This window comes from Moschus berezovskii, chromosome 13, assembly GCF_049115385.1.
Source record: "Moschus berezovskii isolate FMDL1 chromosome 13, NW_MosBer_1.0, whole genome shotgun sequence".
Taxonomy (NCBI): domain Eukaryota; kingdom Metazoa; phylum Chordata; class Mammalia; order Artiodactyla; family Moschidae; genus Moschus; species Moschus berezovskii.
Window position 1 is genome coordinate 60,977,203 of NC_142472.1, and position 22,536 is coordinate 60,999,738.

Sequence of the window (22,536 nt, forward strand, 5' to 3'; positions counted from 1 at the left end):
CTGGGAAAGGCTAGCTCCAGAATCATCGCACCTTTTCAGTTTTCCTTTATGTGTATCAGTATTAAAATTGAGAGGAGAAAAAGGAGAGATTGTGAACAGAACATGGAAAGAATATAAGCTCTATTCAAATGTAGCTCTCTCACCTGCTATGCAGACTTAGGCTTGTTTCCTAAGCTCTCTGAACTTCTGTTTCCTCTTCTTTAAAATGAACACAATAGTATTCACATGGAGTTGTTGAAAATTAAGTGCAATAATGTAGGTAAGGCATCTCTTATAATGCCCAACACACAGTGGCATTCAGTGACTAGGGGTCAAAAAAGCAAAATTCTGTAATTCTCAATTGAGAGTTTGTGATTGAAAACAATCTAGTGATGAAGATCGGTTTAATTTTATTTTAATAAAATCAAAAGCAACAGTTTTCAATAAAATATGAAATATTTTTCATGCAGTAAATGACTGTTTTTTCATCTGTGTAGATTTCCAAGTTAATGAAAGCCTTAAACATCAAATTACTGAAGTTAAATGTTTATTTAAATTTGAGATACACATTTATTTAAATGAAATATTTTATTGCATTTATAATATTCTCACTCTTCCTTTACCCACTTAACTGAATAGTTGAAGAGCACAGGAGCAATGAAAGTTCCTCATCAGTAAAATATATTAGACCCCTCTTCAGATTAGACATCACAAGTTCAAATTTTATTCATTACATGTGCAGGTTAGAGGTCATATGTATTGTTTGACATGATGGGCAGCAAATGAAACAACCCATCATTGACATATCTTTTCAGTACTCAACCAATACTAAGTGTAGAGATTTTTCTCCAAATTTATACAGATTTTCCTCATGGAGATGTGATTTTTGTGGCAAAATCTATCTTAAAGCATGATATGTGCCACTGATTCAGTTATTTACATACACCCATGAATTTTACTCTGCAATTACAGTGGTTATGTGGCTTTGACGTGAAGCACAGCCCCTTGCTCACTAAAGTGTAAATGGAATTTTCCTATTTGCCAGTCAAGCCCTCTGATAAATGAAATAGTTTGATCACAAGAGCCAAATCTTACTAATATTGACATGAGCATAAGACATCACACACACACACCCATTCATTGTGTGGAAAAAATATGTTTTGTTAACACGGGAGTTATTTGATTGACAGATGATGATAAGCATTACCATTATTTCCCAAATTATTATGCCACTTTAAAAAGGAAGTGATAATGCCTGGAGGTTTAGAAATGTGATAATGCAAATGGATGCACTGAATTGTGAATACTCTCAACTGTCCACCCTTGATATTGCCAAACACCTACATACCACATAGAAAAGGGTTTATTTACCTTGTTAGCGTACGGAGTGCTCAACTGGGCAATGTGGTGCAAGTTTCTACAGTCATTTTATCTTTCTCATTATAAATCAACAATATCTAAAATGAAATTAGTTTTATTTGCTTTAGCGTGTAATTTACCTAATGCTCAAGCTTAAACAACAAAACATGAAAAATGGGCAAAACTAAGTGTATTGGTAGCTGGCTATGATGATATAAAACTGGTTAGGAGACGAAAATGTGAATGTGTAAATTTAATTATATACCATCTGCCAAAAAAAGCTTCTGCCAAGTATGAAATTTTTTCTAAATGTATGTTGAAGGTTGCCATAACATAGAACCCAATTTGAAAATAGTTTTTGTAAGAATGGATTCTATTGCAAAACTGAAGGATAAGTACTATTTTAAGACAAGGTTCACTTCAGTCCAGTCCCTCAGTCGTATCCAGCTCTTTGCGACCCCATGAACTGCAGCATGCCAGGCCTCCCTGTCCAACACGAACTCCTGGAGTCCACCCAAACCCATGTCCATTGAGTTGGTGATGCCATCCAGCCATCTCATCCTCTGTCGTCCCATTCTCCTCTTGCCCTCAATCTTTCCCAGCATCAGGGTCTTTTCAAATGAGTAAGCTCTTCGCATCAAGTGGCCAAAGGATTAGAGTTTCAGCTTCAAATCAGTCCTCCCAATGAACACCCAGGACTGTTCTCCTTTAGGATGGATCTCCTTGGATGATTGGATCTCCTTGTAGTCCAAAGGACTCTTAAGAGTCTTCTCCAAAACCATAGTTCAAAAACATCAATTCTTCTGCGCATAGCTTTCTTTATAGTCCAACTCTCACATCCATACATGACCACTGGAAAAACCATAGCCTTGACTTGACGGACCTTTTTGACAAAGCAATGTCTCTGCTTTTTAATATGCTGTCTAGGTTGGTCTTAACTTTCCTTCCAAGGAGTAAGCATCTTTTAATTTCATGGCTGCAATCACCATCTGCAGTGATTTTGAAGCCCAGAAAAATAAAGTCAGCCACCGTTTCCCCATCTATTTGCCATGAAGTGATGGGACCGGATGCCATGATCTTAGTTTTCTGAATGTTGAGCTTTAAGCCAACTTTTTCACTCTCCTCTCTCACTTTCATCAAGAGGCTCTTTAGTTCCTCTTCACTTTCTGCCATAAAGGTGGTGGCATCTGCATATCTGAGGTTATTGATACTTCTCCCGGCAATCTTGATTCCAGCTTGTGCTTCTTCCAGCCCAGCGTTTGTCTTGATGTACTCTGCATATAAGTTAAAAAAGCAAGGTAACAATATACAGCTCTGAGGTACTCGTTTTCCTATTTGGAACCAGTCTGTTGTTCCATGTCCAGTTCTAACTGTTGCTTCCTGACCTGCATACAGGTTTTTCAAGAGGCAGGTCAGGTGGTCTGGTATTCCCATCTCTTTCAGAATTTTCCACATTTTATTGTGATCCACACAGTCAAAGGCTTTGGCATAGTCAATAAAGCAGAAATAGATGTTTTTCTGGAGTTTTCTTGCTTTTTCGATGATCCAGAAGATGTTGACAATTTGATCTCTGGTTCCTCTGCCTTTTCTAAAACCAGCTTGAACATCTGGAAGTTCACAATTCATGTATTGCTGAAGCCTGGCTTGGAAAAATTTAAGTATAACTTTACTAGTGTATGAGATAAGTGCAATTGTGCGGTAGTTTGAGCATTCTTTGGCACTGCCTTTCTTTGGGATTGGAATAAAAACTGACCTTTTCCAATCCTGTGACCACTGCTGAGTTTTCCAAATTTGCTGGCATATTGAGTGCAGCACTTTCACAGCATCATCTTTCAGGATTTGAAATAGCTCAACTGGAATTCCATCACCTCCACTAGCTTTTACATAGTGATACTTCCTTGACTTCACATTCCAGGATGTCTGGCTCTAGGTGAGTGATCACACCATCGTGATATCTGGATCATAAAGATCTTTTTTGTACAGTTCTTCTGTGTATTCTTGCCACCTCTTCTTAATATCTTCTGCTTCTGTTAGGTCCATACCATTTCTTCCTTTATTGAGCCCATCTTTGCATGAAATGTTCCCTTGGTATCTCTAATTTTCTTGAAGAGCTCTCTAGTCTTTCCCATTCTATTGTTTTCCTCTATTTCTTTGCATTGATCGCTGAGGAAGGCTTTCTTACTTCTCCTTGCTATTCTTTGAGGCTCTGCATTCAAATGGGTATATCTTTCCTTTTCTCCTTTGCTTAAGACAAGGTATGTATTGGCAAAATCTGGATATTGTTTTGGGCTTCCCAGGTGGTGCTACTGGTAAAGAACCCACCTGCCAATATATGGAGGGGTTGGGTTTGACACCTGCATCTGGAAGATCCAGGCAAAAGGAGTACATGGCAACCCACTCCAGTATTCTTGTCTGGAGAATCCTGTGGACAGAGGATACTGTTCCAAACTCATGGAATAATCCAAACTGAAGGCAATAATTTGCAAGGGGTACTATGCAAAAGGGTACCAGTTTCAAGTTAATAATTGTATTCATTCACTTATTCTTTCATCACATAAGCATTTATTACACAGCTACTCTGTGCCAGGCAGTGGAAAGAAAAAGACAGTTAAGAACTGGCCCATACCCTGAATAGCTGACAGTCATTTTTAGTTCACCTGGTTGTGTATTATGCTCCTTTCCTTCTAACTGGAAGGAAGAAAAACCACAAAAAGTGAAGACAAAGAAGCAAGTTGATTCACATCCACTTAGTACCCAGAACTTCCCTGTAGCTCAAACGGTAAAGAATCTGCCTGCAATGCTGGAGACCAGGGTTCATTCCCGGGAGCGGGAAGATCCTCTGCAGAAGGGAATGGCAAGCCACTCGAGTATTCTTATCTGGAGAATCTCATGGACAGAGGAGCCTGACAGGCTACAGCCTGTGGGATTGCAAAGAGTTGGACCGGACTGAGCGACTAACACAGGAACATAGTACCCAGAAGGGCTTCCCAGGTGGCGCTAGTGGTAAAGAACCCTCCTGCTAATGCAGGAGACAGAATAGAGGCAGGTTCAATCCCAGGGTCAGGCCCCTGGGGTAGGAAATGGCAGGTTCCATTATTCTTGCCTGGAGACTCCCATGGACAGAGGCGCCTGGCGGGCCACAGTCTATTGGACACGACTAAAGCGACTTAGTATGCACACACACACACACCCAGAAATAGCGATACATTTTTGGTTTGTTTTCTCCTCCACTGTTGTTTGTTGGGGACACATAGAGGGTGACAGGGAGCTTTAAGGATTTACACAGAAGTCCCCACCCAGTCCTGCCTTGTCTGCTTATGCTAAAGTCCGCTTAGCCTCTTTTCTTGTGCCTTCCCATTTAGCTAAGTGTCCTATCCTTTCAGAAAGGGAGATAGAGAGGTGAAAATACTGCAGCCTGTCCTACTTTTAAAAATGTAAGCTGTTAAAAAAAGGAACTGGGAATAACTGGAGCACTTTTCTGGTGTGTGCTCTCTGTGCTTTTATTTCACCTGCCATGTGTCACATCTAAAATACAGCATCATTGTAGCAAAATTAGGCCAGAGTCAGTCTCTTTGAACCTTGCTTCCCAACTGAAATGGAGTATTCAGTAGTGATGATCTTGAAACTTACAGACTCATCATCACCCCACTACTTAGCACTTTGACATCTTTTAGAACTGACACATGAAGATTTAAGGTATCTTATTTTTACCTCTATTGTTTTTATGTAAAATTGAGTACTTTTCACTAAGATATTTTAAACTAACTTTCTTAGGAATTATTCTGGGGTAATGATAACAGCGCACATTTGACACATACTATTATGTGCCAGGCATAGTGCTAAAGCAGTGTACATAGATCTTCTCATTTTATCCCCACAATTCTAGGAGAAATTGCACTAGTTAAAACAGCCATGAACTTAAAAGACGCTTACTCCTTGGAAGGAAAGTTATGACCAACCTAGATAGCATATTAAAAAGCAGAGACGTTACTTTCCCTACAAAAGTCCGTCTAGTCAAGGCTATGGTTTTTCCTGTGGTCATGTATGGATGTGAGAGTTGGACTGTGAAGAAAGCTGATCGCCGAAGAATTGATGCTTTTGAACTGTGGTGTTGGAGAAGACTCTTGAGAATCCCTTGGACTACAAGGAGATCCAACCAGTCCATTCTAAAGGAGATCAGTCCTGGGTGTTCATTGGAAGGACTGATGCTAAAGCTGAAACTCCAATACTTTGGCCATCTCATGAGAAGAGTTGACTCACTGGAAAAGACTCTGATACTGGGAGGGATTGGGGGCAGGAGGAGACAGGGACGACAGAGGATGAGTTGGCTGGATGGCATCACCGACTCAATGGACGTGAATTTGAGTGAACTCCGGGAGTTGGTGAAGGACAGGGAGGCCTGGCGTGCTGTGATTCACGGGGTCGCAAAGAGTCGGACACGACTAAGCGACTGAACTGAACTGAATACAGGTTGTATTTCCTTCTCATTTCTTACCTATAATTTCCCCACAATAGATAGGTAGAAAGTTTTTTTTTTTTTTATTAAATGCCTGCTGCTGCTGCTGCTAAGTCACTTCAGTCGTGTCTGACTCTGCGTGACCCCATAGACGGAAGCCCACCAGGCTCCCCCGTCCCTGGGATTCTCCAGGCAAGAACACTGGAGTGGGTTGCCATTTCCTTCTCCAATGTGTGAAAGTGAAAAGTGAAAGTGAAGTCGCTCAGTCGTGTCCGACCCTTAGCGACCCCACGGACTGCAGCCTACCAGGCTCCTCCATCCATGGGATTTTCTAGGCAATAGTACTGGAGTGGCTTGCCATTGCCTTCTCCGATTAAATGCCTGGTGACTACTTATCTCCTAGATGCGCTCCACCTTTCCTAAATGCTGGGACAACCATGTCAAATAGAAGCAGAGGAGGCAACAGCAATGCCTGGAGTGAGTCACTCTCCCTCTACAGAGACTTCGGTCCCATGTGGAACCAACCCATGTACTAACCTGCTCATGAACTTTGCTAATCAAATTGCAATTTTGTCTCAAAGTTTATCTTTTTTCATAATATAATTAACTGTGTTTATTCACTCTGTGAAAAAGTATTAAAAGAAATACACTCAGTTAAAGCCAACAAAATATAATTCCTAACACTTCCTTTTATTAATGCTTCATTACTTCAGGCTCCGTTTCTTAAGAATGTAAGTGGGAATTGTGTTGTGATTAGTTGAATTTCACCTGATGATGAAAGGCCATATTAAGCAAATTAATAGTGTGCATAAAACTGTGAAGGGGAGAGTTAATCTATTTAAGAGACCAAATTTTCACACATTTTGCAAACACAAAATTTCCAATTTAAAAACATTCTTATTGTATATGTATATTATCATAAGTGACCAGTCCAGGTTCGACGCATAAATTTTCCTCTGTTCATTTCTTTGCATTTGTGCTTTTTTAATAAAATTCTTTTTAAAAATAAAATAAATAAATAAATAAATAAAATATAAAAAAAAAACATTCTTATTGATAAGAACAACTTAAAACATAAGCAATATTGGTTAGAATTTGAAAGATTTTTTTTTGGTTTTTACATTCCATTTTTATTTTATTTTGACTTTTTATTATAAAATTTTTCAAAAGAAAAGCACCAACAGTTATTAATACCCACTTACCCAATACCTTTTGATACAATAAACTGTGGAAAATTCTGAAAGAGATGGGAATACCAGACCACCTGACCTGCCTCTTGAGAAACCTGTATGCAGGTCAGGAGGCAACAGTTAGAACTGGACATGGAACAACAGACTGGTTCCAAATAGGAAAAGGAGTACATCAAAGTTGTACACTGTCACCCTACTTATTTAACTTATATGCAGAGTACATCATGAGGAACGCTGGGCTGGAAGAAGCACAAGCTGGAATCAAGATTGCCGGGAGAAATATCAATAACCTCAGATATGCAGATGACACCACCCTTATGGCAGAGAGTGAAGAGGAACTAAAAAGCCTCTTGATGAAAGTGAAAGAGTAGAGTGAAAAAGTGGCTTGAAGCTCAACATTCAAAAAACAAAGATCATGGCATCTGGTCCCATCACTTCATGGGAAATAGATGGGGAAACAGTGGAAACAGTGTCAGACTTTATATTTTAGGGCTCCAAAATCACTGTGGATGCTGATTGCAGCCATGAAATTAAAAGACCCTTACTCCTTGGAAGGAAATTTATGACCAACCTAGATAGCATATTAAAAAGCAGAGAAATTACTTTGCCAACCAAGGTCCGTCTAGTCAAGGCTATGGTTTTTCCACTGGTCATGTATGGATGTGAGAGTTGGACTGTGAAGAAAGCTGATCGCCAAAGAATTGATGCTTTTGAACTATGGTGTTGGAGAAGACTCTTGAGATTCCCTTGAACTGCAGGGAGATCCAACCAGTCCATTCTAAAGGAGATCAATCCTGGGTGTTCATTGAAAGGACTAATGCTAAAGCTGAAACTCCAATACTTTGGCCACCTCATGTGAAGAGTTGACTCACTGGAAAAGACTCTGATGCTTGGAGGGATTGGGGGTGGGAGGAGAAGGGGACGACAGAATGAGATGGCTGGATGGCATCACCGACTCGATGGACATGAGTTTGAGTGAACTCCAGGAGTTGGTGATGGACAGGGGGGTCTGGCGTGCTGTGATTCATGGGGTCGCAAAGAGTCGGACACGACTGAGCGACTGAACTGAACTCAACTGACCCAATACCTAGATGTTAGTTATTAACATTTTAGCTTTTTTTGTTTTACTGAAGTGCTTTAAGGTAAATTAAATATGTTATACTTTATCCCTAAATACTTTATTATGAGAAATACATTTTCCTCCATTACCAGAATACTATCTTCACACCTAACAAAACTTAATTGTATTTCCCTAATGTTATCTAACACTGTGACCATAGTCAGGTTATTCTAGTTACCTACTGTATGTCTTTAAAGATTGGTTTGTTCAAGATAGTATTCAGTCAGGGACCACACAGTAATTTTTTTTTAATGAGCAATTTATTTTTTCTTATCCCTTTTTTAATTGAAATGTAGTTGATATACAATATTATATTTGTAACAGAGGTACAAAACAGTGATTCAAAATTTTTATAGGTTATATTCCATTTAAAGTTATTATAAATGCTGGCTATATTCTCTTTGCTGTACAATATATCCTTGTAACTTATTTATTTTTTCATGGTAGTGTGTACCTCTTAACCCCCTCTTCTTAACTTGTCCCTCCCCACCTTCTCTCACCTGACTGGTAACTGCTAATTTGTTCTTTATTTCTGTAAGTCTGTTTCTATTTTGTTATAACCATGTGTTTGTTTTATTTTATTAGATTCCACATCTAAGTGATACTATACAGTATTTGTCTTTTTTCTGTCTGACTTATTTCAGTAAGCATAATACTCTCCAGGTTCATCGATGTTGTTACAAATGACAAAATTTTCATTCTTTTATGGCCGAGTAGCATTCTACAGTGTGGGTGTATATGTGTCTGTGACATTCTCTTTATCCATTCATCTGTTGATAGACACTTTGGTCACTTCCATATCTTGGCTGTTGTAATGTTGCTGTGAACACTGGGCTGCATGTATCGTTTTGAATTAGTGCTTTCATTTTCTTCAAATATATACCCAGGAGTAGAATTGCTAGATCATATGTTAGCTCTGGGGCTTCCCAGGTGGTGCTAGTGGTAAAGAACCCACCTGCCAATGCAAGAGACATGGTTTCAATCCCTGGTTTGGCAAGATCCCCTGGAGAAGGGAATGGCCCCCAACTCCAGTATTCTTACCTGGAGAATCCCATAGACTTAGGAGCCTAGGTGGCTACAGTCCATAGAGTTGCAAAGAGTCAGACACAACTGAAGCGACAGCATGAACACAGTGCTAATTCTATATTTAGTTTTTTGAGGAATCTTCATACTATTTTCCTTAGTGGCTACACCACTAAGGAAATTTACATTCCCACCAGCTTCGTTCTCTTTTCTCCACATTCTCACCAACATTTATTATGTGTGGGTCTTTTTGGTGATAGCCTTTTTGACAGCTGTGAACTGATACCTCATTGTAGTTTCGTTTTTCTCTTTCATCTTTTCATGTGACTGTTGGCCGCCTGTATGTGCTTTTGGGGAAATGTCTATGCCGGTCCTTTGCCCAGTTTTTAAATTGGTTTGCTTATTTGTTTTAATTTGAATTGTATGGACTTTTTTAATAAGTTGGATATTAACCCCTTGTCAGTCATATAATTTGCAAATAATTTCTCCCATTCAGTAGATTATCTTTTCATTTTGTCAGTGGTTTCCTTTGCTGCACAAAATCTTTAAGTCCCATGGACTTAATTAAGTACCATAACCACATAGTATGTTTAATTCTTAGGTCTCTTACGTGTTTTCCAGGTCAGAATAGTTCCTCACCACTGCCTTTTCTTTTTCATGACAGTGACTTATTAAGAAACTGTGCCAGCTCTCCTATGGAATATCTCACCCTTTGCCTTTGTCTCTTCTACGTCATGTTCTTGCTTAACTTGTTTTAACTAGAAAAGTTCTGACATAAGGTGATTCAAATATTGGTAAATATTGATAGCAGGAATTTATATTTTAAAATACATCTTTATTGTTTGCTAGCTGAAATATAAAGTTGCTATAATTTATTAAAATTTATGAAAATTAAAATCTTCCAATTTGAAAGATATTCCTGGGTCATCTAACTTATTTTTTATTGAAGTATAATTGCTTTACAAGGTCTTGTTAGTTCCTAGTGTACAACAAAGTAAATCAACTATGGATGCCTATATCCCCTGCGTTTTGAAACTCCCTCCCACCTGACCATGCCACCCCTCTAGGTCAGCACAGTGCTAAGTTGCTTCAGTCGTGTCTGACTCTTTGCGACCCTATAGACTGCAACCCACCAGGCTCCTCTGTCCATGAGATTCTTCAGGCAAGAATACTGGAGTGTTGCTGTGTCCTCCTCGAGGGGATCTTCCCGACTCAGGGATCAAATCCAGGTTTCTTATGTCTCCTGCATCGGGCAGGAGGGATCTTTACCACTAGTGCCACCTCAGAAGCCCTACAGGAGTTTCCCAGTAGCTGTTTGTTTTACACATGAAATCTATTTCCAGGTCAGGAATAGACGCAGATGTAAAGAATGGATATGTGGGCACAGGGGGAGGAGGAAAGTGGGACAAATTGGGAGAGTAGCATTGACATATACACTGTGAGTCGTATAATTTAAAAAGCCATCGAAAATTCTGTACATGGGATAAACCAAAGTTATAATCAAATATAAAAAAAGAATGATGGAAAACTAAAAATTATCACTATTCTTACTCCCCAGAGGCGACTATTGTTATAGTTTCGCGTGTATTCTTTGAAAATTTTTCTCTGAATATTTAACCAAGAATACTTTAAGCATGTATACTATAGGATTTTTAGGAAAACATTGATTATGCTAAATGATGCTGTTCTTACAACTGGCTATTTTTCAATTCTATTAATAGTCCTGATAATTTAATGTTATCTCTAATCCATTCTCCACAGAACCATTGGAGTTACCTTTCTAAAGCTTAACTCAGATGTTGTTTCTCTCGTGCTTAAAACCACTGAGTGTCTTTCCACGGCACTTTCCACCCATAAAATATGCTTCATCATTCTGGTCTCCAAAGCCATATGACATGCCTCTGCTGACTTTAACTCTTCTCATAAACTCTTCCTCTCATTTATTATGCTTTAGTCACATTACTTTTCTTTCAGTTCCTTGAACATGTCATCAGGGCCCCACTTTGAGCCTTTGCACTAGCTCTTCCTCTGTCTTGAATTCCCTCACTCCAGAATTTCTTATGATTAGCTTCTCCTGGTCGTTCGTGTCACTGCTCCAAGTTCTTTAGAGATGCCTTTCCTATCCATACAGTTTTAATTGTCAACAGAGCACTGATCGCTGATAGTTTCTCATTTACCAAATTGTTTATTTACATTTTGTCTGTATCTGTCTCTATAGGCAGACAGGAACACATATACACATACACATACATTCTCTTAAATGCACAGATATATACCTACATTTAAATACAAACTTCATGAGAACAGTGACCTTGTTTATCTTATTTTAAGGTCTAGCATAATTTCTGCCACATAGTAGGCACTCAGTATTTATTGAATTAACTTATCTTGGAATTTTTTCTCTTCTGCCTTTTTAATTTCCTGCACAGTACACAGCAGTGGGGGTGTGTCATTATTTAACTAATCCTTTATTGGAAATTTAAACTACTTCTAGTTTTTATTTGTTTTTTGCCATTTAAGGCAATTCTGTAAAAAATGCCCTTGCATCTTATTCTTCCCATACTATAAATTCCTCAGAGTGGAATTAGTAGATCCAAAACATGTGCGTATTTTTAAAAATATTACGTTTTTCCCATAAGAAATTTATACCAGTTATATGTCTACCAACTGTACAATGAAATATCGTGTTTTGTCACACCCTGGCCAACAATGAGTATTATGAAACTTAATAATGTTTGACAATCTAATGAATAAAGATAATTTTTATTTGACATTTTAAGAATTGCCAGTGTACTTTAGATTTTTGGTTACAAGTAACAGAATATCAACTTAGGAGAAGGCAATGGCAAGCCACTCCAGTACTCTTGCCTGGAAAATCCCATGGATGGAGGAGCCTGGTAGGCTGTAGCCCGTGGGGTCGCTAAGGGTCGGACACGACTGAGCGACTTCACTTTCACTTTTCACTTTCACACATTGGAGAAGGAAATGGCAACCCACTCCAGTGTTCTTGCCTGGAGAATCCCAGGGACGGGGGAGCCTGGTGGGCTTCCGTCTATGGGGTCACACAGAGTCGGACATGACTGAAGTGACTTAGCAGCAACAGAATATCAGCTTAAATCAGTTTTAAAATACAAAGGTGTTTTGGATCATATAACTGAGAGACACAGAATTGGGTTAGTTCAGGTAAGCTGTACCCAGGGGTTCCTCAGTGTCATAAGATGTTGTGTCTCTGATACTTTTCTGCATTGGCATCATTCACAGTCAAGCTTCTCTGTGTTATAGCAGTGATGCATTTGTAACCCTACCAGGAACAGAAAATGCTTCTTTCTCAAGTAGTTTCAGCAAAGTTTAATTGAAATAACTTGAATTGTGTACTCATTTCTGTACCAATCTTACTGACCATATAGCTAGAATATGCTGATTGACAGGTCTGGATCACAAGACTACCCAACAGGTCTGGTAATAGAGTCAGCCCACCTGAACCAGGTAGACCAAGAGTGGGGAAGGAGTGGTTCATAGAAGAAGAAGGAATAATGAATGCTGAATAGCAAAAGGATAGGTATCTATATCATATGACCTAGTGATATTTTTCCTACATATAGTACATTCATTTTTCCGTGAATTGCCTGTTCATCTCATTTGCTCGTATACTTAATTGGATCATTCCTTGGTATTTTTATTGATTTGTATGCATTTTTGTTTTTGTTTTTTTTTTTTTTTTTAAGAAAACTAACATCTCATCATATGTGCTATAAATATTTTTCACTATGTATTGTCTTTGGTGTCACCAACTCGATGGCATCACCGACTCAGTGGCATCACCAACTCGATGGACATGAGTTTGAGCAAGCTCTGGGAGTTGGTGATGGACAGGGAGCCTGGCGTGCTGCAGTCCATGGGCTTGCAAAGAGTCAGACATGACAGAGCAACTGAACTGACTGACTGATGTACTGTCTTTAGGTTTTTTGCCTAAAAATTTCATCTGAAATTTCTATGTGGAAATCTAAAATATTGTCCAGTCAGATCAAGTAGTCTTCATTAATTCAGGATTTATGATGCATCTAAAAAGAGCCAGGTACTGTATTAGATACCTGGCTCAGAGGATATAGAAACAAATTAAACATAGGGCATTCCCTTGAAGGGCTTATTTGCTGTGGGAAAAAAAAAAAGTTATAAACTTGCTTCACCATTACCAGATGAGCTGCTACAAACATGTAGGGATTTACAGATAAAATTTTAGCTGCTTCCAGAAGAATGGTTTGAAATTCCCTCGTCAGATAAGAACAGAGTCAGGGAATTTACTTGAGCACAGAATTGTCTATAGATGTGATTTCTATTTTGTCATAACTGAGAATTTTAAGAATGATGATAAAACAAGAAAGGCAGGAATTCTTGAAGCTTCTTCTAAGGGTTTCCAAACCCTCAGTTATTATAATGAGAGATAACAAGATAAACTAGATATGTTAGAAGCTCAGTTGTGTTGAATGTTGAGCTAATAACTAAAAAGAATACTTAGAAGCCAATCAGTCAGCTCTACCCAGCTTTAAGCTGTATCCAGCACACAGTTTCAGCTCATTCTATAAAATGTACAGCTATCAGCCCACGATGTGATCTTGATTTGACTTTTCTTCATTGACTTCATCTCTAATGTTAAAGGAATCGAGTTACTAGGGCTGTAAGGTTCATTCCATTTCCGAGGATCCATCCATGATGGACGAGGAATCTTACAGGCAGTTTTAGGGGGAAAAAAATGACATAAGGATCAGAATTTCGTATTTAGCAATGAAAAAGCAGTGCAGTGTTGTGTGAGGTGTAGAGACCCAGGCATCTGTTTCCATGTCATGAAATTAGGCTCTTAACGAATACCACGTCCACCTCAGGGACTTTTGAAAATCAGTCTTATACATGGTATTGTATTAGCAGTTGTAGCAACAATAGTGGACTCTTAAACATTTTTATATATAAATAGAATCCTAATGCCGTGAATATATTAAGTATTTTCAAGTTATTTAGATATGCTAGAATTCAGTGTTATTAATTTAATTGGACTTCTCACTTTCCCTTGAAAGTCCTTTTTATTCTTGTTTTATTTTTAAGCTATTTTAATGGTATTTACCATACCTCATCAGTCCACATTATTTAAAGTTATTGAAATGAACTCTATGCTCAGACTTTTATATTCTCTAAGAGTCCTTTTAGTGTTTCATATAGTAATATTCACTCAATAAGTATTTTTAATTGAGATCATTTTTGTTCCTCATTTTTACCTATTTTATTTAATTTATACATCTGCTCTGCGTAAAAGACTTGATAAAACTTGTAAGGTTTCATAAAATAGGGCAACATTGATAAAGCCTAAGAGAACAGAAGGGAAAAGAAAATAGGAAAAGGAAACCAAAAAAAAAGTTAACAATAAAAGATATATACTATAATTATTTTAACCAGAATTTTTCAAAGTACATTTTAACAAACACTAGTTCTATTGCATGTGGCAGCAAAACAAAAGAAAGATGAGGTTCTAGTAAAAATAGACACAGGAATGAGCAAAATTAAGCTATGCTATTTACAGTAATATTTCTCAGAGCCTTTAGTAATGTAAATCTCCATAAGCATCTGTCAGGAATTTTGTCCCATACAATAAAAATCACAGTTTATCAGGAAACAGAGCTTTTTATGATAATATTGCTGAAACAAATCTCTCTCTCAGTATTCAAAACAGGTAAATTAAGTGATAGAGCAGAGAAAATCCTCAACAGCATTTCTTTAGTAAATTTAGTAGTGTTTCATGTAGACATGGTAATGTTACGCATGTAATTTCCATCAATTTTATATTGAAAATAGTGCTTCTTGCAAGCTATACAGGCTTTATATCAGTGTTTGACTTATAATATTAAAGTGTTGTAGAATTAAAATTATTTTTTAATTTTGCATTGTTATCATAATTTTCTGCAATATGTTAAGAATCAACTTGTGACATACAGACTCACAGGACAAAATAACAAATCTAGTAGCAAGCTGTAAACTTTCAGTTATAAATTTCATATCAGTTCAGTCAGTTCAGTCGCTCAGTCGTGTCCGACTCTCCGCGACCCCATGAATCACAGCACGCCAGGCCTCCCTGTCCATCACCAACTCCCGGAGTACACTCAAACTCATGTCCACAGAGTCGGTGATGCCATCCAGCCATCTCATTCTCCGTCGTCCCCTTCTCCTCCCGCCCCCAACCTTTCCCAGCATCAGAGTCTTTTCCAGTGAGTCAACTCGTCGCATGAGGTGGCCAAAGTATTGCAGTTTCAGCTTTAGCATCAGTCCCTCCAATGAACATCCAGGATTGATCTCCTTTAGAATGGACTGGTTGGATCTCCTTGCAGTATAAGGGACTCTCAAGAGTCTTCTCCAACACCACAGTTCAAAAGCATCGATTCTTCGGCGATCAGTCTTCTTCACAGTCCAACTCTCACAACCATTCATATAGGAATCCCTAAAAAGCCCAGAGGTGGCTATATCTAAATGCCTACTGTTTGAGAGAAAATAAAACTGATTGTTGCTATGGTAGTTATGATGAAAATTGAAAAAGATTGCAAAATAATGTATAAATTTCATTAAGTGTAGTTTTAGGTGTTTTGGTTTTTTTTAATCATAATTCTACCTTATTTATTTACTGAATCCAAGTGGTATTGACATTGCATTAGTTGTTCAATTTTTAAAAGGGTAACAAATTTACAGCCTTATCACTTTGTACATGAGTTAAGTAGGTGGTATATGGGCTTCCCAGGTGATGCAGTGGTAAAGAATCCACCTGCCGATGCAGGAGACGCTGGAGATGTAGGTTCAATCCCTGGGTTGGGCTCCTGGAGGAGGAAATGGCAACCTGCTCCAGTATTCTTGCCTGGAAATTCCCATGGAGAGAGGAGATTGGCGGGCTACAGTCCGTGCAGTCACAAAGAATCAGACAAGTGAGTGACTGAGTAGGTAGGTATAGGTAGGTGAATAATTTGATTGATGATAGGTAGGTAAGTAAGTGTTCTTGCCTGGAGAATCCCAGGGACGGGGGAGCCTGGTGGGCTTCCGTCTGTGGGGTCACACAGAGTCGGACACGACTGAAGTGACTTAGCAGCAGCAGCAGGTAAGTAAGTAGGTAGGTAGTTTGGTACATAGGCCAAATAGATGGATAGACAGAGATAGATAGATAGATAGATCTGTTTGGGTCTTATAAGAAGATATGTCATCTGTGATGAAGTGCTCATTTCCTGAACAGATATTTTGAAGCATTTTCCCTTTAAATAAAGTATTGCTTCTTGATTGAAGTAAAATAATAGAAAAATAATGAGTACAAGCCAAACTATTTATACTTGTTCTATAAAATTTATTTCTAAATGCATCAGATGAAAATTCAACAGTAGACATGTATGTTAAGAAGTTACTCATGGAGGCATATGTAACCTTTAATACAGGGCAGCTGTTTCCTACAACATATTATTCTGTAAAACACTCCAGTAAAATGACTTTGATGGAACTTATTCGAATAAAATAAAAAGTGTACAGATTTATCTTTATTTTTTCTACTTTCAAGTAGTTGAGGAAAGCGTGGAAAAGATTAGAAGAAGGGCCATGAGGCCCTTTTGGGGGTTTTGGTTTTGTGAGGCCTTGCAGAACAGTGTCAGGTAAGGTCAATCCTGAGAGATTGTGTAGATATTTTATGCATATGAAAGATCTGTAAGCCTATTCAAGACAGAATAAAGTGCTCAACATTTAAATGCTCTGAAAATAATAATATTATAATTTATAATATTGAGTTAGAAAAACTTATCTGTACATCTAAAAAGTATAAAATATGTGCATGCATGCTCAGTCATATTTGATTCTTTGCAACCCCATGGACTGTAGCCTGCTAGGCTCCTAGAATTTTTCAGGCAAAATACTGGAGTTGTTTCCCATTTCCCCCTCCAGGGGATCATTCCAATCCATGAATTGAGCCCACGTCTCCTGCTTTGGCAAGCAGATTCTTTACCACTGTGCCACCTGGGAATACCATAAAATATATAGGCCAGTTTAAATGAATAACTTACTATTTTAATCTGTAATAGAACTCAACATTAATTTTATTGTAGTAATTACCCTTTTACAAAAAATTATATATTTATGTTAAATATTATTAATATTTTGCTGACATTTAATTAAATTACATAGCTTTCTGTATGCAAGTAAAAAATTTTTGAGAGATAGTAACATTTAGCAGAGAATAAGGTTTAAACCTTAAAATATTTGAAAAATATATTTAAGCCAAAGTTTTAAAAACATTAAATAATTATTTAGTCTTTGTTAAGTCATAATTAAGTTTAAGGAAAAAGAACATAATTTATAAATAGTTTTAATATTCAGGATAAGAATCCTTGCAAATAAGAGTTTATTATGAAAATTCTAAAAGACTTTTTAACATTGACATCATTGTATTGTTTGAATTAGTCCCCTGGGACCCAAAGAAAAAGCTTACAAGCAATTTATTAATCTTTCTCTCTTGTGTAACATTATTTGTCTTCCATTGAAACACTAATTTTCTACTACTTCTCTTGTTAAAATTAAGCCCTGGGGGGGAACTTCATAGCTAACTAGTAATATTACATTTTGAAATAAAGGAATTATATATTTTACATATTATTCATCTTTTGCTTTCCATAGAAACTTTTATTTCTTACAGTATACAACCTAAAACAAAGCAGTGTAGCTATTAGGTTTTATATGAATGGATTCCATATGCCATTAAGTCAAAATCAGACAAAGACTTAAGCTAAGGAAGTTTGCTATTTGAAATCGTGAGTACTGTATGTTAGAAAATCTTGATAAATGATGTCCTGGGAAGTTTGAGACAATGGTCCAACTAACATATACTTTGTTGAAAAAAAAAATATATATATATATACATATATCCTGAGCATTTTACCACGTGTTCCACTGTAGGGATTAATGTCGTAATCAGTAGTGTGGTAGTGTTGCTAGGACAAGACTTAGTGGCCATACCACAATGCTTTCCAGGGAATCTGAATTGTCTGGATTATTTCCATCAGCCTCAGATTTCCAGTTGAATTTAATAGAAAGAATACTTTCTATTCTGGTTTAGGTTTAAGAAACTCAAATATACATCTGTAAACATACATCTGTATAATAACAGAATGGGACTAACATTCCAACAGGGTTTCCATATGTGTGACTACTATCTGTCACACTCTGGGTAACTGGCTATTAAGACAAGATTTTCTCTAATGTGATGGTCTCATGGTCAACTGCTTCTTCACTTTCTCACTCAATTTCCTGTGATCAAGCTAAATATTCATTATGGCTGTGGTTAGGTAGGCAAAATAACACCAAAATACTGGTTTTCCCTTAATAGGTTAAACTGGCTCATCTCTGACAATCTAGTTTATGGAAACTTTCCATAAAACCTAGAAACCCTGCATACATAAATCATTTCTTGAGTGAATTTTAGCAAATGTAGTGATTATCAAAATCAAATGTCGATATCAAAATCAAATTTGGTAATATAATGCAAAATAACACATAGTCTATCGCTAAAATGAATTCACAGTAAATACTTTAAGGTAAAGTGTTATAATGTTGAATATCTAATATGACTGTATTAAACACAATGCTTCTTTTTCTCTTTTTACAGCCGATCGGTGCTTTGAACCCAAAGAGAGCTGTGTTTTATGCAGAGCGCTATGAGACCTGGGAAGATGATCAGAGTCCTCCCTACCATTACAACACACATTATTCTACGGCAACATCCACCTTATCCTGGCTTGTTCGAATCGTGAGTGCCTTCATTAAGTTACAGTTGTCTTTAATATCGCAGAGTATTTAATATAAAGAAATTAAATAAAAATCAAATATACTTATTAGTTTTAAGCAGAGATTAGAGACCACTGAGGTAGAAATGAAAGATGCCAAACTCTAACAAAACCTGATTCCTTTTTGTTAATGAGTTGCCTTATTTGCAAAATTGGGTTAGAAAGATAGATTGAGTTTCTTAAACCTAAACAATTTACAAAAGAAACCAGACTCCTAGATTGTGTCCTTAATATCCAGTGTTTCCTTTCTCACTGATTGTCACCGGCTGGTGTTCTTCTCAGCACTCCCAGTCTTGCTTCTGAGGTTGTGTATTTTAAAAACAGTTTTCTTAATGTTTTTTAAGATTACTTTCTGTTACTTTGTCTTTCTCCTAAGACATAAATAAATTTAAATCTCTCCAATCTTTTAAACGTATACTTATGCATGACTCAGCAGACTAAGAATCTGCCTGTAATGCAGGAGACGCAGGAGACGGGAGTTCAATACCTGGGTCAGGAAGATCCCCTGGAGGAGGAAATGGCAACCCACTCCAATATTCTTGCCTGGAGAATCCCATGGACAGAGGAGCCTGGCAGGCTACAGTCCATGGGCTCATAAAAGAGTTGGACACGACTGAACGACTAAGCATGCAGTTTACACGCACACATACTTTCATACATATGCACATACATACATGCCTCCTCCCAGCCCCCACCCACTCTTCAGTGACTTCCCATGCCTCCCCCTGCATAGTCAAATGTTCTAGAAGCACAGCCTCTACTGTCCGCTTCTGCACTGTGCTGGTCTCTATCACCACATTCAGTCTTTATCCTGCCTGATGCAGGTTCCACTCCCACTGCTTTACTGAATTGTCTCTGTGAAGGTCACGGGTTACGTGGCAGATCTTCATGTTGTATCCGAAGCATGTGGCACCATTGCTCACTTCCTCCTACTTGAAGTTTCTCCATCTCATGGCTCCTCTGACAATATCCTCTGTTGATTTCCCTCCTGTCACTCTAACTGTCCTGCCCTATCTCATTCTCAGTTTTCTTTTTCTCAATATTTCTGTTCCCCACGATTTTTCTAGGTATGTTATCTGGACTATATTATTCAGTTCTAAACTAATGAGTGCCAGCTTCTCTCTTCATTGCAGACATTTCTCTTGGGCTCCTAACCTGTATTTCTAAGATATGAATATATTTATTGTTTCTGTGTCTTTCTATATTTTTCTACTGGAACACCTCACAGCACTATAAACAGCATTTCCAAAAATAAACTTCTCATCTTCCTCATAAATGTGCAGGGGTGTTTCCTACTGATTACTTATCTAAATAATCTGCATTTATTGCACCCAGTTACCTAACCTAGATATTTTCTCCATTTTATCAGCCCCTTACATCCAGTCTGACATCATATGTAATAGGTTCTACTATCTACAGTCTGTCTCTGTTCTCTATTAACTCTGGCACTTCCTTAGTTCAGGTTTCTGTTCTTTCTCATATATATTATTGCAAAAAATCTTAACAAAATCTCTTTGCCTTGGTTTTTCCCTCTCCAATCTAGTCTAGTTGAGAGCAATTACTGGAGACAGATGGCCAGATATTTTTAAAACTATAAATGACTGTGGAGTAAATCTCTGAATCGATACAATCAATAATGCTATCTCCTCTTACCAAAATATACTTCAGACTGCTCTGTTGCATGAGGCTGATTTGCCTCAGAAACATTGACAAAGTAGGGAATTCATCTCCAACTGACAAGGGTTTTTTTCCCCACTGCCTAAAAGACAGTTTGGTTTGGAGTTTGCTCAAGCAAATTGAACTCATTACAAACATGTAGTATGCGTACGTTTTAGGTAACTTGTAAATTAATGGTAGGTAATATACTATAAATAATTACTGTTATGAAAAAAGTTTGACAGAATTGTGATTCAGTTTAATTGGATGCCTGTTTTATATTTTTCATAATCCTAAACCAACATAAGAAATTAAACTTTAGCTTAGTCTGTAAGGAAACAAACACAAATCTTGTTTTAAAAAACAAAGTCTGTATTTATTAACTGAAGGAAAAGACATAAAACTTTTTTAAACCAAAGTTGTTTATCTAATTTGTTCAAAAATTCACCTTAACTATGTAAATTTGGATCCTTTTATAAAAATGTTTCTGAGCTAGCCATTTAAGAATTTTTTTAACTCTAGGACTTTTAGAGAAGTTCTATTTTTAAAAAACTTTCTGTTAATTTAGGGGGGAATATTAGATTTATACGTATCTGTTTACCACTATAAACCAATCAAAACAAAACACCTTTAGTTTATAGGTTGTAATAACTTATTAATTCTCTCCAGGTGTAAGCAAATACTAGACGCTCATATAAAGAGGTAAAGGCTTTTCTGAATTACTGTCACACATATATAGAGAGAACTTTATAGCTGCAGTTTCAGCCACAGGTCAAAACTAAACACAGAAACCCAAAAATTCACCAGTCAAGATCTCAAACAGCTGTTGTCCTTTACAATAAATATAAAATATTTTATCTGAGCTCAAAAATAGACTGACAAGGAAACAAAAAGCAAGAAACAATTATTGCTGTAGTGAGCCATCACCCTCGGGGTAGGAGGGGCATCAGTTCAGTTCAGTTCAGTTCAGTCACTCAGTCATGTCCGTCTCTCCACGACCCCATGAATCACAGCATGCCAGGCCTCCCTGTCCATCACCAACTCCCGGAGTTCACTCAAACTCATGTCCACAGAGTCGGTGATGCCATCCAGCCATCTCATTCTCTGTCGTCCCCTTCTCCTCCCGCCCCCCAACCTTTCCTAGCATCAGACTCTTTTCCAGTGAGTCAACTCGTCGCATGAGGTGGCCAAAGTATTGCAGTTTTAGCTTTAGCATCAGTCCTTCCAATGAACACCCAGGATTGATCTCCTTTAGAATGGACTGATTGGATCTCCTTGCAGTACAAGGGACTCTCAAGAGTCTTAAGACACCTTTTTAGGGCATTTTGGGATTAAAAACAAGTCAGGAACCATTTCTGAAAAAAACCATTATCAAGTCGGTTGGTTTGAGAATTATATGAGCGTATATTATACATATATGTACTATAGTATTTTGAGATATATAAAATGATATTGAATGGCTTTTGTATAATCAAGTCTAAAATCAGTTTTCTAAGAATTTAAGTATGAATTTATAAAAATACTTAGTATCGACAGCTTGATTTAACACTCTTCTATCCCTGATAAACTAAACATTTTATCAAATAATAAATTATAATTCGTCCCTAAATTTATTTCTTATTCTAGATAAATGGAGGACAAATTTGCCTCTCTGCAGGGGTACAGCAGAAATGCTATCCTTGTTTATCCTACACATTCCCTTTTAGTATTGTCTAGAGCTGTGCTGAACGGCAGAAACGTAATGCAAGCCGCTTATGTATATAAGTTAAAGTTTCTAGTACCCACATTAAGAGTAAAAAGAAACAAGAAGCAGGAAGAGTTAAGAGTAAAAAGGTGAGATTAGTTTAATAAATATATTTGTTAGCCCAGTAGATCCAAAATGTTGTAATTTCAACATGTTACCAATAT

The 22,536-nt window shown here is 37.4% G+C and overlaps 1 protein-coding gene across 2 annotated transcripts in view; it reads left to right on the plus strand.

Moving 5' to 3' along the window:
• Positions 1–22,536, plus strand: part of NBEA (neurobeachin) — a 671,823-nt gene that overhangs the window by 562,090 nt on the left and 87,197 nt on the right. For both annotated transcript variants that reach the window (XM_088842722.1, XM_088842723.1), the window contains exon 46: positions 18,795–18,935. In XM_088842722.1, coding sequence (XP_088698848.1) covers positions 18,795–18,935 — 141 coding nt within the window. The remainder of the gene's footprint in view (positions 1–18,794; positions 18,936–22,536) is intronic.